General features: G+C 45.8%; 1 protein-coding gene across 1 annotated transcript in view; it reads right to left on the bottom strand.

Annotated features, from left to right (window-relative positions):
• Positions 1–21409, bottom strand: part of FZD6 (frizzled class receptor 6) — a 313524-nt gene that overhangs the window by 250999 nt on the left and 41116 nt on the right. Inside the window, exon 2 of the mRNA XM_086966093.1 lies at positions 4937–5304. Coding sequence (XP_086822219.1) covers positions 4937–5116 — 180 coding nt within the window. The 5' untranslated portion in view covers positions 5117–5304. The remainder of the gene's footprint in view (positions 1–4936; positions 5305–21409) is intronic.

Below are 21409 nucleotides of genomic sequence, written 5' to 3'. Positions count from 1 at the left end.
AGAACGATAATTTCTACCAAACTCGGTGCTAAAAGGGGAACTTTACATATGTATTAATGTGCAAATGTCACATGGGGGTAGGGGATAGCGGGAGTGCAGGGTATACATGATTACTTAACTTTTGCTCGGTGTTGGTTTGACTCCAAATTTGAAACAGATGTACAACCTAAGAGAGGAAACGCCCTCATAATGGTCATTGCTGGAAGCTAATATAATACACATGCATTTTTTTAGAAATTACCCCGGCTCAAGAATTAGGTTGAGATTCTTTCTTGTTAATCAAAGCATGAAAGAGCATTGTCCAAGAGACTGATTATTATTTCTGAAAATTGCTTTGGTCTGTCGTTTTAACTTATGTCCAGACATCCATTATATTTGACGCCTCAGTAATAATGGCCCAGAAAGTGTTTTTTCATGGTATAATGGCACCCTCAAAACCATGCGCAAAGACTGTAAAAGAGCTGAGCGCTTATGGAGAAGGGAATACAACAACGAAGATAAAACCAATTACTTACTAAAACAAAAAATGTACCATAAAGCCATCAGAAAATCTATACTTCTTTCCCTCAGCACTCCCCTAGCCCCATTAAAAACCCTATCCCCTCCCCCAACTATACTACCCTGACCCACATCCCAGAAATCTCCATGGACAACCTCACCAAACTATGCCGAAAAGTTAAAATTGGTTCTCCGTCAGACCCCATGCGCCCGGCTCAATTCTTAGAGTCACTTAATTTTTTTCTACCTTCCCTGACCTCTATCCTGAACCTCTCCTTCTCCTCAGCGAGTGTACCATCTGCCTGGAAGCAAGCGTGGGTCTCACCCATCATCAAGAAACCCTCCCTAGACCCATCTAAACTGGAAAATTTCCGACCAATCTCCCTGCTCCCATGGCTGTCCAAAATCGCAGAAGCCCATGCGAACAGTATTCTGTCCCAGCACATGGTCCAAAACAATATCTTGGACCCATCACAAAATGGGTTCAGACCAGGCCATAGCACTGAGTCTGCTCTCCTGGCCACCACCGAGTACCTCCGGACGATCTTAGATGCCGGTCAAAGCGCTGCGCTGATTCTTCTGAACCTCAGCGCGGCCTTTGATACGGTATCCCATGACATTCTTCTTAATCGTCTGGAGACATTCAGAGTATCTGGCCTTGCATTGGAGTGGTTCCGATCTTTCCTCAAGGACAGATCTTTTCGGGTCTCACAACCCCCCTTTCTATCTAAACGCCATCCCATTGCACAGGGAGTTCCGCAGGGCTCGGCGCTGAGCCCATCCCTTTTTAATCTTTATGTGCAACCTCTTGAGACAGTGGCCAAAGAGTGGGGCCTGACACTGGTTTCGTACGCCGATGACACACAGCTGGCCATCACTCTTACGGAAGGCCCTTCCATCTCGGCCTCTAGATTTAAAAACGGTCTCTCCGCAGTAGCCCAATGGATGACAGACAACGGTATACAGCTCAATGCTGGAAAAACAGAAGTGCTACTCCTTGGTAAAAACACCAGCCTTTGGAATGAGCACTGGTGGCCGTCCTCCCTAGGCACCATCCCACCCCCCAAATCCCTAGTTAAAAATCTAGGAGTATGGATGGATGCCTCACTTAATTATCAGACCCACACCAAAAAAGTCGCTGGCACCTGTGTCGGCCTGCTGAGGAGTCTTAGCCACATACTTGGCTTCTTTGACGCCAAGGTCCGGCAGCTCATCATTCAAGCTACCATCCTCTCGCGTTTGGACTACGCCAACGTACTCCTCCTTGGCGCCAACAAAGGAGAGATAGCACGACTGCAACGCGTGCAAAACTCTGCGGCTAGAGCCTTGGTCGGCCTCCCACGCAGATGTTCGGCCAGAGCTACAATCCGAAAATTACACTGGCTACCCGTTGACTCCAGAATTAAATTCAAAACCCTCATCATGACCTTTAAAATTATCAAACTCGGAAAACCAACACTGCTACGACCTCTTCTCACCCCCTACGCTCCGTCACGCAACCTGCGATCCTCTAACCAGCACCTCCTGTGCGTTCCTCGCGTAAAACTCTGCCGCATGGGCGGCCGCTCCTTTAGGGTCCTAGGAGCCAAACTATGGAACGATCTGCCACAAAACATCCGCTCCATAGAAAGTCTACCGGCCTTCCGAAAAGCCATTAAAACGCATCTATTCCCTCTCCCCTAATCCTCCTCTACAGTTTCTACTCTCAGGCCAGGGTCTGTGGTTTTCTAGCGCCGGGACGCCTCTTCGCTGGGGCAGCTGTTTTGCGCTTTACCAAAAAAAGATGTCATGAATACGCTTCCAACAAATGCAGTGATCTATAAGACCCAGGCTCGACTCATTAGATGGTTATCTTTGCATCCATCTGAGCTTGGTAAAAACGGTGTCTCAAAAACTGGGTCATAGTTAAAACCGGTTAGTTAAGCACTTTTACTTTAGATCCTCATTTTAGATATCATCCATTCCATATTGCTCCTTTGGTAGTGCTTTTCATTGGGCTAATAGGTTTAATCAAGATATACCTAATTATATTAGTAGATTGGATTCCAACTATAATGTTACTGTCTTTCCCTTTCTAGTGTCGCATTCAAACCCGACTATATATTTTTTGTTGTACTGCTATTTACTTAATCAGTTACAAGGCAACTTTCCATTGCACTTTAATGAGAAGGATTAGTGTGAACTCATTTCCGGTGTACTTTAGTGGCGTTTCATTGTTATTAATGGGATAGACAGTATCATGATCAAATTATATTTCCAATAAGTCACAGAATTATTCAGACACTTTCTGTTTAACTTAAACAGGAAACTTCTATTGAGCTACAACTTACTCTGTACACAGCATAAAACTCACAGACCCACACAAATACATGACACTTTCTAGAGGGGAATAAAGCTTTTCCAGCATTTTCTAATAGGCATTAAGGATCTAGTATGATTTATCATTTATACCAGTAGATCATTTCACATTAAAATGGCTAACTAAGCTGCTTGAAGCATCTGTCGCTGTAAACGTACGGCTTCAATTTTGACAGCTTGAGCCAACAGCGGCAACCCTCTTTTACTCTTTTCTCTCCACCCTCCAGTCCTCGTGCTATCCTATATCCTTACAACTTTTGCAGCTTCATTTTAGAAGGTACTTACAGCTCTAACCGAAAATCATTAGCTGCATTCTTGGCACTGCTGCACGCACTAGGCGGACACAATAGGAGTGCATTCCTTCAAGAAATGGACCACTCTTCAGGATGCAGTTGGTGGGCTCTTTGCACAAATTCCTTGCATGCATACGCCCTTAAGCCCCACGTGTATCCTATCTGGCGACCAGGAGATCTTCCTCAAAGCCCCAGCCTCCTCCACCACCCTCAGCAAATTGGGACTGAGCCCACCTGCTGGAGCTCCTTACATCTCTCTTCATTGAGAACAAAAAAGAGCAACTAGCTGTTAATTTTTTGGCTGTGGAACTGGAAGCCCAGGGCTTCGACATAGGGCTCCCCCCCTTGACCACGTGGTCTAGTCCTAGCGGTGCTCATTTTATCTGCTTATGTCTTGAAACCACCCAGAAATAGGATCACCCCATTCATTATTAAGCGTTCTATGATACTGGCCACTTATAATTAACCCTGTTTCTACAGAATATTCTTTCTGTTCTGATTTTCTCTTTAGAAGCTGCATTAAAGGAGCTGATATAACGGTGGTTTTTAGGAAAAATGTAGCTGCTAAACAAGTCCGGCTTTCTGAGGAAAATTGTGCAGCAGAGGCTAATGCAAGTACAGTCTTCTAATGACACACAGCAGTATTAAGCTGTTACAAAGACAGCTTTCCATAATACAGCAGAAGTGTCTGTACCAGTGGTACTTTCTGATGAAACACTGACCAGTGAAACTGGTCTCATAATGTAAGAGGTGTGCATGCGTAAGGGAAGCCTAGACTGCGACGGTCTGCTCTGTGTGTGGGAGAAATGCTCGGGCTGCTGCAGCTCAAGCTCTACCTGGTCTGAATGTGTGTGACGGATGCTTACACTGCTTTTGTCCATCATGTTGTAGCTCTTATGTATTAAGGACGCTTGCACCGATGCTGTCCATGATGTGTATATAATGTGTGATAGTTCAGCAAACCCATGTACACAGTGTCATCTTTGCATGTCAAATACAAATCACATCGGTGCAGTAAATCTTCACATGTACGGGTATTGGTGCTCCCCACTGCCAATCTTGAACCAACACCCCCCAAGAACACGTTAGATTTGCAAAAGAAGAAACAACGAGCAAATCTCATCATGCAAATCAGTTTATCCTTTCGGAGCCTTTGGTTGCAATCTTAATGGCAGAAAATATATCCAATGCCACCATTTGAAGATATCAACAGTACAAGCAAATACATTCAACCCAAATATCACCCTTTATAGCCATGTACAGGACAAGGAACTATATTCAACCCTTTGCTAAGTTTCATTTCCTGCTCGACTCTAAAGCAAAGAAGAGCATCACAAGGTTTACATTTAGACAATTACTGGGACCATCTGGGATTTCTCATGTATATGCTGGCAAAGATTATCAAAGGTCCCTTGCTAAGATTTGTTTAACTGTATCTATAACTAGACTGAAGTAGCATATGCCATCTTTCATCAATGCATTACTAACACTGCCTGTTGGAGACCACCCTACTTGCCTCACGTTCCTATTACTGTCTTAGAATGACTGTGATCTGTTCATCTCCTTGTAAACCTATGTTTGCAGGAATGCATAGAGCTTATGCAAAAGATTTGTGAAAATTAAACTTCCCTATGACACCTGGGGCCCCACTAACCTGTGTTCGCTCACGATTGTAAGATAGCCATACAATCAACTGAACTAGTCAAGAGGTATTAAGACTTTCTCATTATACACTCCCATGAATAGCAAAAGACATACTGTACGCTATGCAGTGTGAAGAAACCTACCTCCATACTTGAAGCAGCGATAGCTTGGTCATAATGTCCCATCATATTTGGGAAGAAAGTCATGTTGTAGGTCATCCCAGTGCATCTGGGAACGGATACTGGTTCACATGTAAAAAGGCTGTGTCCTCGGATTAGTGGCAAAGTCAGGCTCCATAACGTAAAGACGTCAAGCGCCATCATTGTTTTTAAGTTTACCTTGTGGATAAAAGAAAAAGGTCCTACTGATAATGTAGTAAGTCATATATGGATCCCAAAGGTTATCTTGAATTGTCGAGATGATTAAGAGAAAAAACGTGAGGCCATAGCTGACTTTCTTTAGTGATTCTCATTCTGAATGATGCTTTTATCTTTCCTGCTCAGCGTCAACCCTACAGTTAAAGAAAAAGAATTTAAAGATCAGATGAAGCAAAATTATTAAAGATCTATTGAAATATTAAAAGATCAGCATTAGAAAATTAAAATGCCTGTGATAAAAGCATAACACTTTATTGATTATGACTATAATAAAGTTGGATATGTCCAAGGTTGCTCCTTGGAGCATCTTCGTTTGAGGATCTCTACAGAGTCATTCGCACAATACATTAAGCCAGCGAACAAGGTAAAGTATTTCAGTTTAGAATAAAAGCAACCCAAAATGACTTTTCATACTAACCTAGTAGCTTATATGACCTACGCTAATGTGATAACTTCAATCTTTATAGAACAGCTACATTTGTCACATTTTCTAAACAGGAACAGAATATAACTAAAACAAATAATGACACCAGAAATTAGTGCTGTACACATTTAGGAATGAGTAACATATCAGAATAAAAAAAAAAAACGATAAAGCTTAAATAGCTTAAAAAAATAATGGTTTTGCTGAATTACCGTCATCAGACCTAGCCGCTGCTGCTGGAAATCAACACAGAGGAAGACTGGACTTCCTCTCTCTGAGGACCGGCCCAATCACGCCAGAGCTTGCTGGAAACCCTGAAGAATTTCATCAGATGGCTCATCGCATGTGCCAACATCCTCAAGCGCAACACAAGGGATTGAACCGAACCACAAGCCAATTGGTACACAAAGAAACTCAGGCTGACAAAACGTCACTGCAAGCAACTCGAGCTCAAGTGGAGAATGAGCCAAAAAACCATGGTCAAATAAATCTTCATATCCCCCTTGAGAAGATACCACCAACAGATCCAGAACATCAGGTGCACAGTATTCGCAGATGCATCGAAGCCAGCACTAACAGCAGCAAAGAAATCTTCACCATCATCAAAGATTTCTCCATGCCTGCAGTTGCCTCCAGCCGCAACAGCCCCTCACAAGATCGCTGCAAGAAGCTCTTGGAATTCTTCTGCAACAAGATCACCTCCATATACTACAACTTCAACCCTCAACCTGATCCAGTCGCCCTCGCAACTAAACTTTCCATCTCTTTCCATCTCACCTGGAGAACCAGACCACGTAGCATGCCGTCATCACGAATGAGATCAATGCTATCAAGAAGTCCATCCACTCCAGGGCCCAGTGAGACCCCTGCTGCCACAATGTTTTTACCAATGCCTCTGTCGACTGAGTCACCTTCCCGGCCACCTGGAAACATGACCAGTCACTCCCATACTTAAGAAATCATTTGCAGACTCAGTCACACACGCCAACTACATGTTGATCTCCCTCCTACTGTACGAGGCCAATAGCTTAGAGAAGCTCAAAAGCAAACGCCTCACCAATCTCCTCAATGCCACACAACCTAGCTTGAGGCTCAACCACAGTACCGAAATAACGTTCATCGCCAATATAGATGACATCAGCATGATGCTAGACAGAGGAAATACCGTGGCACTCATCCTCCTGGACCTCTGTACAGTATTTGACACTATCACACCTCACCCTCATCAGATGACTTTACAAGATTAGTATGCAAGGACAAGTTCTCCATTGGATCTACTACTTCTTGACGAATAGAACACAAGCTGTAAGCTTGGCAACTCATCTGTAGAGTGTCTCAAGGCTTACCCTTTTCAATGCATACATGATCATAATAGGCAATGTCATCCGAGATCTCGACATCAACATTCTCTCCTATGCTGACGACGCAACTCTATCTCCCTCGCAGACAAGACCCCCGACACAGGGAACAAGTTCACCTCTTGCATGACCAAAGTTACCAACTGGCTCAAGACCAACAAGACAGAAGTAGTGATCTCTGACAAGACGTTATGACCATGGAACTTCCCCTGGTGACAGGTCAATCTGAGACCCACACCCAAAGCCAAAATCTTCAGTATCATCACTGACAATGAACTGCACATGACCACGCAAGTCAGCGCTTTCACAGCTCCTGCTTCCACATCCTGAAGATGCTGATGAAGATCTTTAATTGGCTCCCAAGCAACACAAGAAAACTGTCACCCACACCCTGGTCAACAGCAAACTGGACAACGGTAACAACCTTTTCCACCGGAATCACCATGCAACTCACCAGAAGACTACAAACCTTCCACAAATCGGCAGCCAGCCTCATCCTCAACCTCACACAGACCACACATCACACCAAACGGTCAGGAGCTCAACTGGCTCCCGATACACAAACTCTCAGTTCAAACTCCTCACTCACACATTCAAGGCACTACACAACCTAGATCCCGCCTACTTGAACAATGTTGTATCTCGTTCCACCAACCAGCCACACACCTACACTCTGGCGGACTCCTATTCGCATACACGGAAACAGGTCCTGAGCTTGGGCCTGGTCATACATCGCACCTAAAGCATGGAACAACTCCCACTACAAATCACAGCCTCATCCTCTATTCTTGAATTCTTTATGAAGCTGAAGACCAGGCTTTTCAAAATAACACCACCCACCCAAAGGCAAGGCGAGGCATATGCACCTGCTCAGCTCCCGGATACCCTTGTGAGTGATAAAGTGCTTTACAAATAGAATTACTATAACATAAGAAATGTGAAGTAAGTAATCAAGACTCCGCTCGGAACCTAGTAATCCCACCAAGACCCCCTTATGATACGTATACACCCCTTTTCTTCAGAACCTGAAAGCCACTACAATCGCACCCTCTGAATTCATATTAATTGGCGTGGCCGTGATCTCTTCCACCTTTTATCAATGTAAAGAATTCTACTGTAATTTAGTAAAATGTCAACATTAACTACACACAGTAACTCCCACATGGAAATAACAAAACTACTCCCCTATCCTGCTTACTTAAGGAACTATGTGTTGAAGAGACTGAACAACGGACCCAAAATGTAATTTTCATAATTTATATTAGTACCCAAAATGTAATTTTCATAATGTATATTAGTTTTAAAATTGTTAGTAACGAGTAACTAAAGACGTCTCAGCACTAATACCAAGACAGCCATTTGTAACTGTGATCTAACCATATTGTAGATGATTCTTATCATACTTCCAGAACCTGTTCTGTGCACTTGACTATCGAAAAAAAAAATGACACGTGGTTGCTCGATTGTTCATTCCAGTAAAATGTGCCAGTATCCAGTGGGAAGGGTCTATATTATGGCAACGCCAAGAACAAAAAAGTTTAAAAGGCATTTTCAAGAAACATCAGCAACATGCTTTAGCTAAGGCAGAGTGGGAAACTCTTGGGCAATCATGAACATATAAAATGTTATAACATTACTATTCTTCAAAAAGTATCAAGACAACTGTGGAAACTCCAGATAGAAGCCCCATGGCATCCTTTTTAGGTCAAGCCTAGAGTAGCGCATGAGCAATTCTCTGGCGAGACTTTTAGTAAGGGCTACAAAAAATGCTACCACTGTGGCCTAGAGTGAGGAGAGGCGCCATATGGCTTTCCTCTCTCCTCATGGGTCACAGACCCTGGCTGTTCTCTCCTCCTTCTACATTCCATTCTCCTTATCTCTAAAGTTGAAAACAACCTAGCACGGACATTATTCAGCCTGCTCTTTCCCCTCTTGACCCTTCCCTTTGGACAGGGAGGAGGGAAACTGCTCCTGTTTTCAAGACTCACCACTATTCATGCCATGGACGTTTGTCAATAGGGCATAAACAGTGCATTTCATTTCTTGAAAACAAGTGTCCCTGTCTCCCTTTCTACTCTGGGCTGCTCTCTCCTCTGGCCCTAACCTCTAGACTTCAAGGTCAGAGTCTGCCAGCAGCTTCTCTGCAACTCTTTTCTCCTTCTTCTCCCCCCCCTTTTCAGAGGGGAGGGGAAGAGAGGCTGGGTCCATTGCAAGCTTCTCAACCAGCAGCTTTGGGTATGTCAGAGAAGCGGCCACTTTACCCTTAATACGTAGTGCTTACCCACTCTCTGTCCTAACACTTATAATCAGGTTCAAAGCTGGCTGTGCTTACCCCCCTACCCCCGCTCTGTCCTAACACTGATCATCAGGTTCAAAGCTCGCCGTGCTTACCCCCCTGCCCCCGCTCTGTCCTAACACTGATCATCAGGTTCAAAGCTCAACGTGCTTACCCGCCTGCCCCCCGCTCTGTCCTAAAACTATCAGGTTCAAAGCTCGCCGTGCTTGACCCCTGCCCCCGCTTTGTCCTAAAACAGATCATCAGGTTCAAAGCTCGCCGTGCTAACCCCCCTGCCCCTGCTCTGTGCTAACACTGATCATCAGGTTCAAAGCTCGCAGTGCTTTTCCCCCTGCCCGCGCTCTGTCCTAACACTTATTATCAGGTTGAAAGCTCGCCGTGCTTACCCCCCTGCCCTGTCCTAAAACTGATCATCTGGTTCAAAGCTCGCCGTGCTTACCCCCTTGCCCTCCGCACTGTCTTAAAACTGATCATCAGGTTTGAAGCTCACCGTGCTTACTCCCCTGCCCCCGCTCTGTCCTAACACTGATCATCAGGTTCAAAGATCGCCGTGCTTGCCCCCTGCCCGCGCTCTGTCCTAACACTTATTATCAGGTTGAAAGCTCGCCGTGCTTACCCCCCTGCCCTGTCCTAAAACTGATCATCAGGTTCAAAGCTCGCCGTGCTTACCCCCCGGGCCCCCGCTCTGTCCTAACACTTATCAGGTTCAAAGCTCGCCGTGCTTACCCCCCTGCCACCCTCTCTGTCCTAAAACTGATCATCCGGTTCAAAGCTCGCCGTGCTTACACCCCCGCCCCCTGCTCTGTCCTAACACTGATCATCAGGTTCAAAGCTCGCTGTGCCTACCCCCTCTGCCCCCCGCTGTGTCATAACACTGATCATCTGGTTCAAAGCTCGCCGTGCTTACCCCCTCTGCCCCCGCTCTGTCCTAGCACTTATCATCAGGTTCAAAGCTCGCTGTGCTTATCCCCCTGCCCCCGCACTGTCCTAACACACTTCATCAGGTTCAAAGCTCGCCGTGCTTACCCCCCCCTGCCCCCGCTCTGTCCTAGCACTTATCATCAGGTTCAAAGCTCGCTGTGCTTATCCCCCTGCCCCCGCACTGTCCTAACACACTTCATCAGGTTCAAAGCTCGCCGTGCTTACCCCCCCCTGCCCCCGCTCTGTCCTAGCACTTATCATCAGGTTCAAAGCTCGCCGTGCTTACCCCCCTGCCACCCGCTCTGTCCTAAAACTGATCATCCGGTTCAAAGCTCGCCGTGCTTACACCCCTATGCCCCCTGCTCTGTCCTAACACTGATCATCAGGTTCAAAGCTCGCTGTGCTTACCCCCTCTGCCCCCCGCTCTGTCCTGTCATAACACTGATCATCTGGTTCAAAGCTCGCCGTGCTTACCCCCGCTCTGTCCTAGCACTTATCATCAGGTTCAAAGCTCGCTGTGCTTATCCCCCTGCCCCGCACTGTCCTAACACTTATCATCAGGTTCAAAGCTCGCCGTGCTTACCCCCCTGCCACTAGCTCTGTCCTAAAACTGATCATCAGGTTCAAAGCTCGCCGTGCTTACCCCTATGCCCCCGCTCTGTCCTAACACTTATCATAAGGTTCAAAGCTCCCTGTACTTGCCCCGCTCTGTACTAACACTTATCAGGTTCAAAGCTCGCAGTGCTTACCCTCATGCTCCCGCTCTGTCCTTACACTTGTCATCAGGTTCAGCGCTCACAGTGCTTCCCCCCTGCCCCCGCTCTGTCTTAACACTTATTATCAGGTTAAAAGCTCGCCGTGCTTACCCCTATGCCGCCTGCTCTCTGTCCTAACACTTATCATCAGGTTAAAAGCTCGCCGTGCTTACCAGTGGTGGCTGGTGACTTTTGAAACTGGTGTGGCATTAAAGTTCTTTCTAACTTTCATGGCAAGAGCAAGGCAACCACAAGATCCTAAGGTGGACCCTCAAATACTTCAACTACTGGCAATCACTCAGGACGCATCCCAAACCATCGTTTTTCGCCCACCATTCCACCTTAGTCTGCTTCGAACCAGCCATATGCAAATCAGCCTTTATTTGAACCAACTATGTAGCAAATGGCACTAAAGACAAATGAAACAAAGTAAAATGCAATAACCCCATTCATCATTTAGATCAATGTAAAGCAGAAAATAAAATGTACATTTAAGTCAAAATGCTTTTAGCGCACACAATTCAAAAGGATGGAGTCATTTCGGTATATGATGTCATTTAGGGTATTTGGACTGTATTCGTATATGAACTGTTCACACTAAAAAGTTTCTCAGTTACCATGAAAGATATGCAATTCATGATCGCTGATTTCTATTTTTACTAATTAGACAAAGCAAGTTGCGCAGTGAATCCAAAATAGCAAAGAGTTTATCAAAAATGTCAGGATCTACAAAGGCACTTTGGGGTTTTTTGTGTTCAGCTACATTACGCCTCTTTTCTTTATACCAATGGCAGCCAGTTACACGGTTGGAATGCTCGTTCATCAACATAGAGGTGTCAGAAAAGGAACTGCAAAGCAGGAATCAGATTGCAAGTTGTTCGTTTTCGTTGTCACTTTTCCCGATCCTCATCAGTAGACAAACTATGTCAATCAATTTAGCTAATGACAGAACGGATGACAGCAATTGTACTTGCAGACTAAACCAAAAACTACTCGTTTTGGCTGTGGAGTTATACCGTTTAAAGCAAATAACTGGTGATGTAAGCTCATTGGGTGGGCAAAGGAGGCACATTTGCAGAGGAAAGCTAATACACTGGGTGTAATTACACGAGATTAGGAAAAGGCTCGGCAATCCTTTATTTAGAAATAAAAAAGGGCTAGTATGTTTCTGCAACTGTTGTTTTTTTTCAGCTGTAGGGAGAAAACTAAGATTGTATGCGCTCCTGAATTAAAAAATTCTCATCCTTTGTAGATAATATCAGTGTACCAGAGAATATTATGAAAAACCAAACAGAGGCATAGACTTAAGAAAGTAAGTGAATATTTTGAAAGACGTCACGTCTCTAAAAGTCATCTTGACAATGCCATGCCCAAGTTTTAATATTTACTAACTACTGGTCGCTGAGGCTGTGGCCTGCAGAGCATTGAGTGTTGTCAATGATGTCCCCCAGCCCCTCCTGAGTTGCAGTGATACATTTGGCAGTGTTTGCAGCCTTTTTTTGTCCCGGGGCAGGGGTTCCCGTTCCCTTCCTTTGATGCAGGCCGGGGGACAGTCGAGAGGGCATGTTAGACACAGAGGGCAACTTACCTCCCAGCCGGTCCGCGCCACCTCTGCTCCTCTTTGCGCCTTCACGAACTGCCTTGGAGTGGACTGGCAGCCCCTCTCAGCCAATCCTGGCGCTGCTGGCTTGGGGCACAAGTTTCTCTTCGCCCGCAACTCGTCCATTAGGAGAATGAGGGGCTCCTAATGGGCATGCGCAAACAAGTGAAAACACAAGTGCGCATGACTGGGCACGGGCTAAATATTTGCCACTCATGCGCACTTGTGGTGCTGCCTGCTGCCCCTGGTGAAAATCATGTCAGTCAACATGACGCCAGACCGCCCACCCCTTCAGACTCTGAAAGGGTGGGCGGTCTGGCGTCATGCTGACTGACATGATTGTCAGTTCTCCCTCGGCGTCTTTCAACATAAGCAAACCGAGTCAGTTTACTTAAGTTCAGAGATGCCGAGGGAGATGGGGGCGAGTGGGCTACACCCCTATGCCCCAATGGACGCACCACACCTGGTGCTTACCCCTGTGCCCCCCGCTCTGCCTAACACTTATCATCAGGGTCAAAGCTTGTCGTGCTTACCCCCCTGCCCCGATCTGTCCCAACACTTATCATCAGGTTCAAAGCTGTCCGTGCTTACCCCCCTGCCCCACGCACTGTCCTAACACTTATCAGGTTCACAGCGCAACGTTATGCAGCACAATATCCTTGGTGCAACAACATCAACTGTTGCATGGCTAAACACTTATAAGGTTCCAAAAGCGAGACCTATTGGCTATGCCAATGCTTGTTATATATATGTCAAAGCTTTGAGGCCTCATCTCTCTTATGCCTTCTTGTTAAAGTAGCATGAAAAGTTACTAATTGGGAACCCCACAAAGTCCTCGACACTAGCCATCCTTCAACCTCTACAGGATCAGGTTGCTGTTAATAAGAAGATGGATATCCAGAAGGTACTGAAAGGAGAGGTTAAGATGACAGTGCTTTATAAAAAGCTACACATCGCCAGGATTCGGGTCAATGGGCAGCTCACAGCACCATTTGCTATTCTCAGGGGTACGAGGCAGGGGTGCTCTCTATCCCCCCTGCTGTTCGCCCTTGTATTGGAACCTATCACGGAGATGATTCGTTGGGCACCCACTGTCTACGGGATCCCCCTCGGTGGCCGGGAAAACAAGGTGGCGCTCTTTGCGGACGATCTTATCCTCACCCTTACGCACCCCGGGAGTCCCTCCTGGCACTGCACGCGGTACAACGCCTCTTTGAAAGGGCCTCTGGGCTCAAGATCAACCAAGATAAATCCTCAATCTCACAATCCCGCAAGAGGAGCTGTCTCCCTTGAAAGAATTAGTACCCTATCAATGGGCCGATCGGCACATTCGCTACTTAGGCCTCCTGCTAACCCCATCTCAGGACACGTGGACATCGGCGAACTGGCGAGAATGTCGGTGTGCGGTTCTTGGCGATCTGCGGAGGTGGAAACCTCTGATGATGTCATGGCTGAGTCGGCTAAATACCATCAAGATGTCGATCCTCCCCAAAATCCTATACCTGTTCCAATGCCTCCCTACCCCATCCCGCTCCGCTATATACGAGGCCTACAGCGTGAACTCGCGTCCTTTATCTGGGGCGTGAAGCGGCCTCGATTCTCCCAGAAGCTCCTCATGACTCCCAGAGATAGGTGGGGGCGGTTGGCCTGCCCTAACCTAGTGGATTATTATTAGGCCTTACACCTCCGCTTTGTGGTGGAGTGGGGGGTACGAGAGAGCGGGAAGGGATGACTACATATGGACCGAGTGGTGACGGGACGAACCGCCTGGGATCTCGCATGGCTGCACCAGGAGGCACGTTCGAGGAGCGCATACTAGCAGTACCTACGAGAACTGTCCTAGGAATATGGGACACTGTAGCTGTCTCTAGAGGCCTTATCACGTTTCCCTCCGCGCATACCCAGATAGCGAGTAACCCGCTCTTCCCGCCGGCCCATCGAACCCGCGCCCTTGATACGTGGTCACAGGGAGATTGCAGGGTATTCAGTGACCTGTATGAGGGGGACACGTTTAAGACCTTTGACCAGTGCAGAGAGGAATTTCGCATACCGCTGGAAGCGAGAATGCAGCACGATCAGCTGAGGCATTGGACGTCCGCGGGGGACATGTATCTGGTGGCCACACACGACTTTACTCCCTTTGAGAGATTAGCTCGTTCTCTCGGGGGATCAAAAGGGCTGATATCCCAGATCTACAAGATCCTGCAGCACCCGCGGACCGTGCCCTCCCACCCGTACCAGCAACAATGGCAGCTGGCATCCGGCGTGGACATTGCGCCTTCGCAGTGGGATAGACTTTGGCGGGATATCCCCAAGATGTACCGGAGTATTCCACAGAGGGAGAATGCTTATAAACTTCTGACTCAATGGTACTATACACCTCAACGTCTACACAGTATGTTCCCCACATCCTCCCCCCTGTGCTGGAGGTGCCAGTCTGCACCTGGGGACTTTATCCACATCTGGTGGGCTTGCCCACTGCTGACCATCTTTTGGAAGGAGGTTCAGAGCAATATCAAAGGGGCAAAGGGGTAGTGGGGTTTCCACTGCTTCGAAGCCACGAGCACTATCCTCCTATGCATCAAACCTGCAGGCCTGAAGGCGCTCACCCGAAGCGATTGGATCTTGTCGCTCCAGATGCTGGGAGCGGCTAAGCAGCTTATAGCCCTATATTGGAAGAGAAATGAGGCCCCCCCCAATAGCAGCATGGTTTGTACGGCTCTGGTATGTCATCACGATGGAGCTTTTTACAGCACGCTTGCAGGCGCGCGACACGCGTTTTAAGGCGGTTTGGCAGCCTTTAGTCGAATATCTTTGCACAGTAGAACATGCGCGCCACATGCCTACCAGGCTCAGAGCATTGCATCTCTTTGAGGATGCCATTGTCCCTTCTGATCCCGGTAGACTGACACCATAGGTCCTTTGAGTTGTGGTGACAGCTGCGGGCCCCCCTCCGTTGGCTCCCCTTCCCGTCGCTCCCTGCTCTTTCTCTCGCTGTGCTCTTCTCCCTCTTTCACCTTCTCCTCCTCTTCCTCTCCTTTTTTTTTTGTCTTTCTCATCTCTCCTCCATTCCTATAATTGTTGGGCCCTGTTGGACTACCTTTTGGTACAGGGCTAGTTGCCCGTTTGCCTCTTGAAATAGTTTTTAAGGGTCCTGAGCTTTTACTTGTGCATATGCCAACACAGCCAATACAGGGAACGCGGCGGGCCCCAGGGGGTTGTAGGCAAAACGTTGTGTACCACACTGCCTATCTTCACGAGCCTCAAGGCTCTAATGTTGCATTTTCTCGTGGCCGGCCCTGCTTAGGGTTGTAGGCTTAACACTGTGTCAAAATGGACCTATGGTATATGCCACTACCTGAAAATAAAACAGACTTGAAATAAAAAGCTACACATCAATATAGCCACAATAAAGGCTATCATTTGATATAAGAATGTTGTAATTGAGTAAGATTAAGTATTTGCCTTGTAATGGGAGTGCAGCTCTACTTCTCAGCAATAAGCTGGTGTTGTGGGATAGTGACTAGCTGCACTTCGATATTTCAGATAAATGAAGCTATGGGGGGTGCAGGGGTGCGAGAGGAATACAGGAACAGGCGCGATTGCCATCTATACACTGCAAAGGAGTCCTTTAACAATGCCTGAACAACAAGTCATACACATGTGCGTCTGTGAAGCCTCACACCAGCCCTCTAAAGGAATCCCAGTCACACAACAACAGTAACTCCCTATCGGACTAGTTCACTCCCACAGGATCTGCCCTGCCCTGCTAAGCAATCAGAAATACAACCAGCCAGGTGCGGGGAGCTGTAGAAAACACATGATTAATAGCGCCAAAGCATTTGCTACAATGCCCAGCAGGCAGTAAAAGAAGCCAAACTTTCTGGAGGGGCCACAACAAGAAAAGGATTCATGTCAGCGGCTGAGGATAGCACCAGGGAAGGCTTCTCAGGTGTCATGGTATTCACCTCCCCGAACATGCCCAGTCATGGAGACAAGGTGCTCACTGCTGGATTTCAGGAGCAGTGCACCCAGAACGTCGAATAACACGAGTGTTGGTAGTACCAACATTCCCGACATACAGGAAACTTCAGATCTGCCCCTGGCGACTAACTTATCTGACAAGTGCAATGCAAAACCGAAGAGAAGTGCCCCTCGTGTGAACTCGCAAACATGCACTGCAGAAATGCAGCCCCACAGCACTAGGGTTGCAGCTAAATCTAGATCTTCAAGGTCAAATACATAAGGAAAGACAGACAGCGGGGCTACAGCAAGGTCAATTCGAGCCGTTGTTGAACTTTCGACCTACGTTACAGCCCTTTCCAAGGGGTGGGTGTCTGTTAGCTCGGAAATGCGCCTCCTGGGCGCTGGGAAAGTTCCTGTCAGACACAAGCCCGCAATAGAACAGAAGATTTAAGTACATTTACACAACACTGTTAATAAAGTAGCCAAAAGTTTACACAAAGGCCCTTGCACATAAATCATTCACTGAACTAAAGAGGAGGTTAACAAGAGGCAAGTTATACAATCGCTGTGGGCCTAATGACTGAATTCAACTATTTTCCTCATTGCAACATAACACTTGGGCGAAGAAGTAATTAAAACCTGCAGATGTCATTTAGTAATGCGAAAAGGAGTAGTTAAAATGCACGGAACAACGGAAAACTCCCTCCTTTAACGGTTGTACACGTTTTCACAGTGTTTCCATCTCTGCAAAAGTGCATAACGTAACTCATGTAAAAGGCAGGAGTAAGTGTGCACCCCATGTGAGAATGCTGAAGGGACCCCAATATTTGAGGGCGTTGTAAAAGGACTTTCTGATCCAGGATTTGTTTTTCCTTCATGTGGAACAAATGATGTGCACATGCTTACATTCACAATGCTTACCCTGAAGGGATGATTTAAGGTGGCTCTTTCAAAAACATTTTGCAGGAGGATAGTTGAGTCAGTGTCACAAAGACATTCATGACAGATTTAGGAATGTTGAGAAAACTCATCAATAATAGCTAGCATATCCATGGTTAATCCCCAAGTTTTCTTGTAGTGGCAGAAATACTGGCTATAAAAGCATTAATGAACCAACACCTAATAATATATATTGCGGAGGATGAGTGATTGAAGAATACCGATAATTAACATCACCCGTCACCACCCATCCACCTAACCCCCATCCAATTACACTCTTTGTCCAGATGTCTACAACGCTTTTTAATAATTTCTGAAAGAGGCAGGAAACATAAATGACCCTGCCACTACGTAATTTTTAAAGGCAGGGTTATAGTTAATGGATCTTACATAGAGGACAAGGGAGGCAAATAATATGACTATACAAAGCTGCTTGGTCAACCATTTAGATAATGTGATTGATCTAGCAAACGATTAACAGGGACTATTGGGTATTTCCTCATTCACAGAAAACACCTTCCCTCATAGCATCAAAAGAAAGATTAAGTTAAATGAAAGACAGCAGTCCTGGAGAGACCAGATTAGTGCCTGAGATATACATGTATTGAGTAAATGTCAATGTGTGTCAAATGTAAACATCGACCTGTAGGGGGAAAGAATATACTGGTTATGCTGACAGAGCGTTACAAAGAGCTGCTGGGAAACTTTCTTAATGTATTTATGAAATCAAAATCAATGTAGAAGATACAACATCATTTGAATAAATAAATCTGTCAAAGCTAAGAATTCTAGCGAAAACAATGACTTCCTTCTTTCATACACATTCTACTGAACTGGTGAACACATTTTACAGTTGAAACAAAATTAGTCCGGAGTAAAGACCAGAGTGTTCACCTGAAAGGAGCGCTGTTACACATGGTGTTCTTCCAACAGTTCTGTTCATGGGGAAATAGGTTAGCGGGGAGCACAGTGAGCGTTGTTGACAATGGCCCACGGTGCGCAAAGAACTGCCGGGCATCGCCAACAGCCAGGCGAGGGCCTCGTGTTCAGCGATGCTGCTGTACGAAGAGACAAAGTTGCATGAGCTCGCGCTGATCCTTCATGCGAGTGACGCGGTTCAGGAGCAAACGGGCCTGTTCACGATTGCAAAGAACCCAAAAGCTTGATTTAAATGGCCCAGGAGATGTAGATGATGAAAAGTAACTGCAGAACCCACTTCCGAGGTTCAGGGGTTATAGGGGGCACCTCAGGCATGGCTAGGACTCACAGAAATAATGGTTAGATAGATGCACAGCTGTATTTTTATTCGAGGTCAATCGTTCATTGATTAACTGCTTTTTTGATTGGTTTGGTGGTGCTCAGCAAGGAGGCGTCGAGGGCCCAACGACGTCAAATTTAATGCTTACTAATGTGAGGCTAGAGGGACTCTAGTCTCATCCCATAAATTGGCACACACGTTTGTGCTTCCTTGGTTGAAGAAAACAACTTCCATTCAATGTTCATTATAGATCATTTCGTTTATTTCATAGTTTGGTGGAGATATTTTTTATAGAATGAATTCAAATTTCTTCATAATCATTGTCAACATGAAAATCAGGCACTGTCTTTTTAAGGTGTCCAATGCATTTCGGGCATTAATGACATGCCCTTCATCAGGGAATTGACACTAGGAACAATAATATGGGTAAACATTAGTGTGAAATAATGTCTTAGTAACATGACAAATTAAAACAACGTAATAACATATGATGCAAAATCTAATACAAGGTCATGCATTGCTTTCCAAAACCAAAGTGTGAAAAAATTAACATTGTGCGTGATGTGTACTGGGGTGGACCGAAGAGTGGTGAAAGAAAGAAACATCATTTTGCTTTTCTACGAAATGTGCAGAAAGAGCTGACTTCAATTTATCGGACCTTGAGTCCTAAACAATATTCTGCCGACGATACCGACAGTCTTTCTACCATCTATATCACACGTGACACATCACGTGGTACCCCAGTTTTCGAACTTAACTAACGCGGGAAGCCACCACTTACACCGGCGTTTCACGGAGATGAGTACCGGACAGATTCCTTTCACACGTAACCCTTCAGGTCAGTTTCTATCGCGTACCCCGTTGAAATTAGAGTGCACTACGGAGCACTTTTGCCATCAGGCATTGACGGATCTTTTGCGTGTATCTGTTCTTTTTTAGATTCCCAAAACAACTATCCAACGAAGGGCATGTAAGTGAACAACTGAACCCCTTTCTTTCACCACTCTTCGGTCCACCCCAGTACACATCACGCACGATGTTAATTTTTTCACACTTTGGTTTTGGAAAGCAATGCATGACCTTGTATTAGATTTTGCATCATATGTTATTACGTTGTTTTAATTTGTCATGTTACTAAGACATTATTTCACACTAATGTTTACCCATATTATTGTTCCTAGTGTCAATTCCCTGATGAAGGGCATGTCATTAATGCCCGAAATGCATTGGACACCTTAAAAAGACAGTGCCTGATTTTCATGTTGACAATGATTATGAAGAAATTTTAATTGATTCTATAAAAAATATCTCCACCAAACTATGAAATAAACGAAATGATCTATAATGAACATTGAATGGAAGTTGTTTTCTTCAACCAAGGAAGCACAAACATGTGTGTGCCAATTTAAGGGACGAGACTAGAGTCCCTCTAGCCTCACATTAGTAGGACTCACAGAAGGCAGAGTTCAGAAGCTCCAGCAGAATTGTAGGACGTCTTTTGTATCCCTGAGACTTCAGTAAACAGGAGGCAAGTAAGTAGGTCCTTGGAGTCACTCTCAGTTCAGTCCTTGGCATCAACAGGGCAGAGATCAGCAGGGCAGCTCAGCAAAGCAGAGAAGCAGTTTCTCAGAACAGTCAGTCAGAGCAGAGTGGCAATCCTTCAACACAGAAGCCTTTACACCAGCTGAGTTCTTTCAAGGTCCAGTTTGTACTGCTTTGATAGGGCCGTCGCCCTAGTATGTATGCCCAAAAGTCCCTCTGATGAAGGGGGTGACATCAAAGGAACTCTCTGAAGTGCACAAGGATCCCTTTCAGCCCAGCCCTGGCTCCAGACTACCAGTAGGGGGTAAATTAGCCCTTTGTGTGGGGGCAAGACACAACCTATTCAGATGTAAGTGTGAGCCACCTCTCCCTCTTCCTGACCAGGAAGGCTATTGGTATGCAAATAAATCTCCTGTCACACACAACCCTTCCTGGGTTGTGGCTAGAGGGAATGCACAAAGTGTAGCTGTCACCAAGCCCAGATGTGTATTGGAGACAGGCACAAAGAGTTATAAGCACAGAGAAATTTCCACTTTCTAAAGTGGGATTTCTAAAATAGTAATGTGAAATCCAACGTCACCAGTAAGGAGGATTTATGATTACCATACTAAACATAGCAAACATGACAAAGCTACACCTTTCTGATTAGGAATTACCACTTAGAAGTATATAAGAGAATTCCCAATGCTAGGAAACGAGAGTAGGCCTCACAGTAGTGAAAACAAAATAAGCTGTTTGTAACTTTCAGGACATGTCAAACATAAAAGTAAATGCACTATCTTTTACTTACACAGCACCCTACCCATAGGGCTACCTAGGGTCTACCATAGGGGTGGCCTATGTGTAATAAAAGGGGATTTTAATACTTGAAAGCAGTTTTTAATGGCAAGTCAAAGTAGTAGTGTACTGCACACACAGGGCCTGCAGTGGCAGGCCTGAGACATGGTAAAGGGGCTACTTATGTAGGTGGTACAAGCAGTGCTGCAGGCCCACTAGTAGCATTTAATTTACATACCCTCTAGCACATTCGGTTCTTTTTACTAAGACTTATAAATACATTTAATATGCCACTTTGTTATAAGCCAATGCTACCATGTTTTAGGGAGGCAGCACATGCACTTTAGCACTGGTTAGCAGTGGCAAAGTGCTCAGAGTCCTAAAACCAACAAAAACGAGGTCA

This window comes from Lissotriton vulgaris, chromosome 4_1 (genome assembly GCF_964263255.1).
Source record: "Lissotriton vulgaris chromosome 4_1, aLisVul1.2, whole genome shotgun sequence".
NCBI classification, from domain to species: domain Eukaryota; kingdom Metazoa; phylum Chordata; class Amphibia; order Caudata; family Salamandridae; genus Lissotriton; species Lissotriton vulgaris.
Note: the sequence above shows the minus strand (reverse complement) of the source record. Positions and strands in the feature narration are given on the sequence as shown.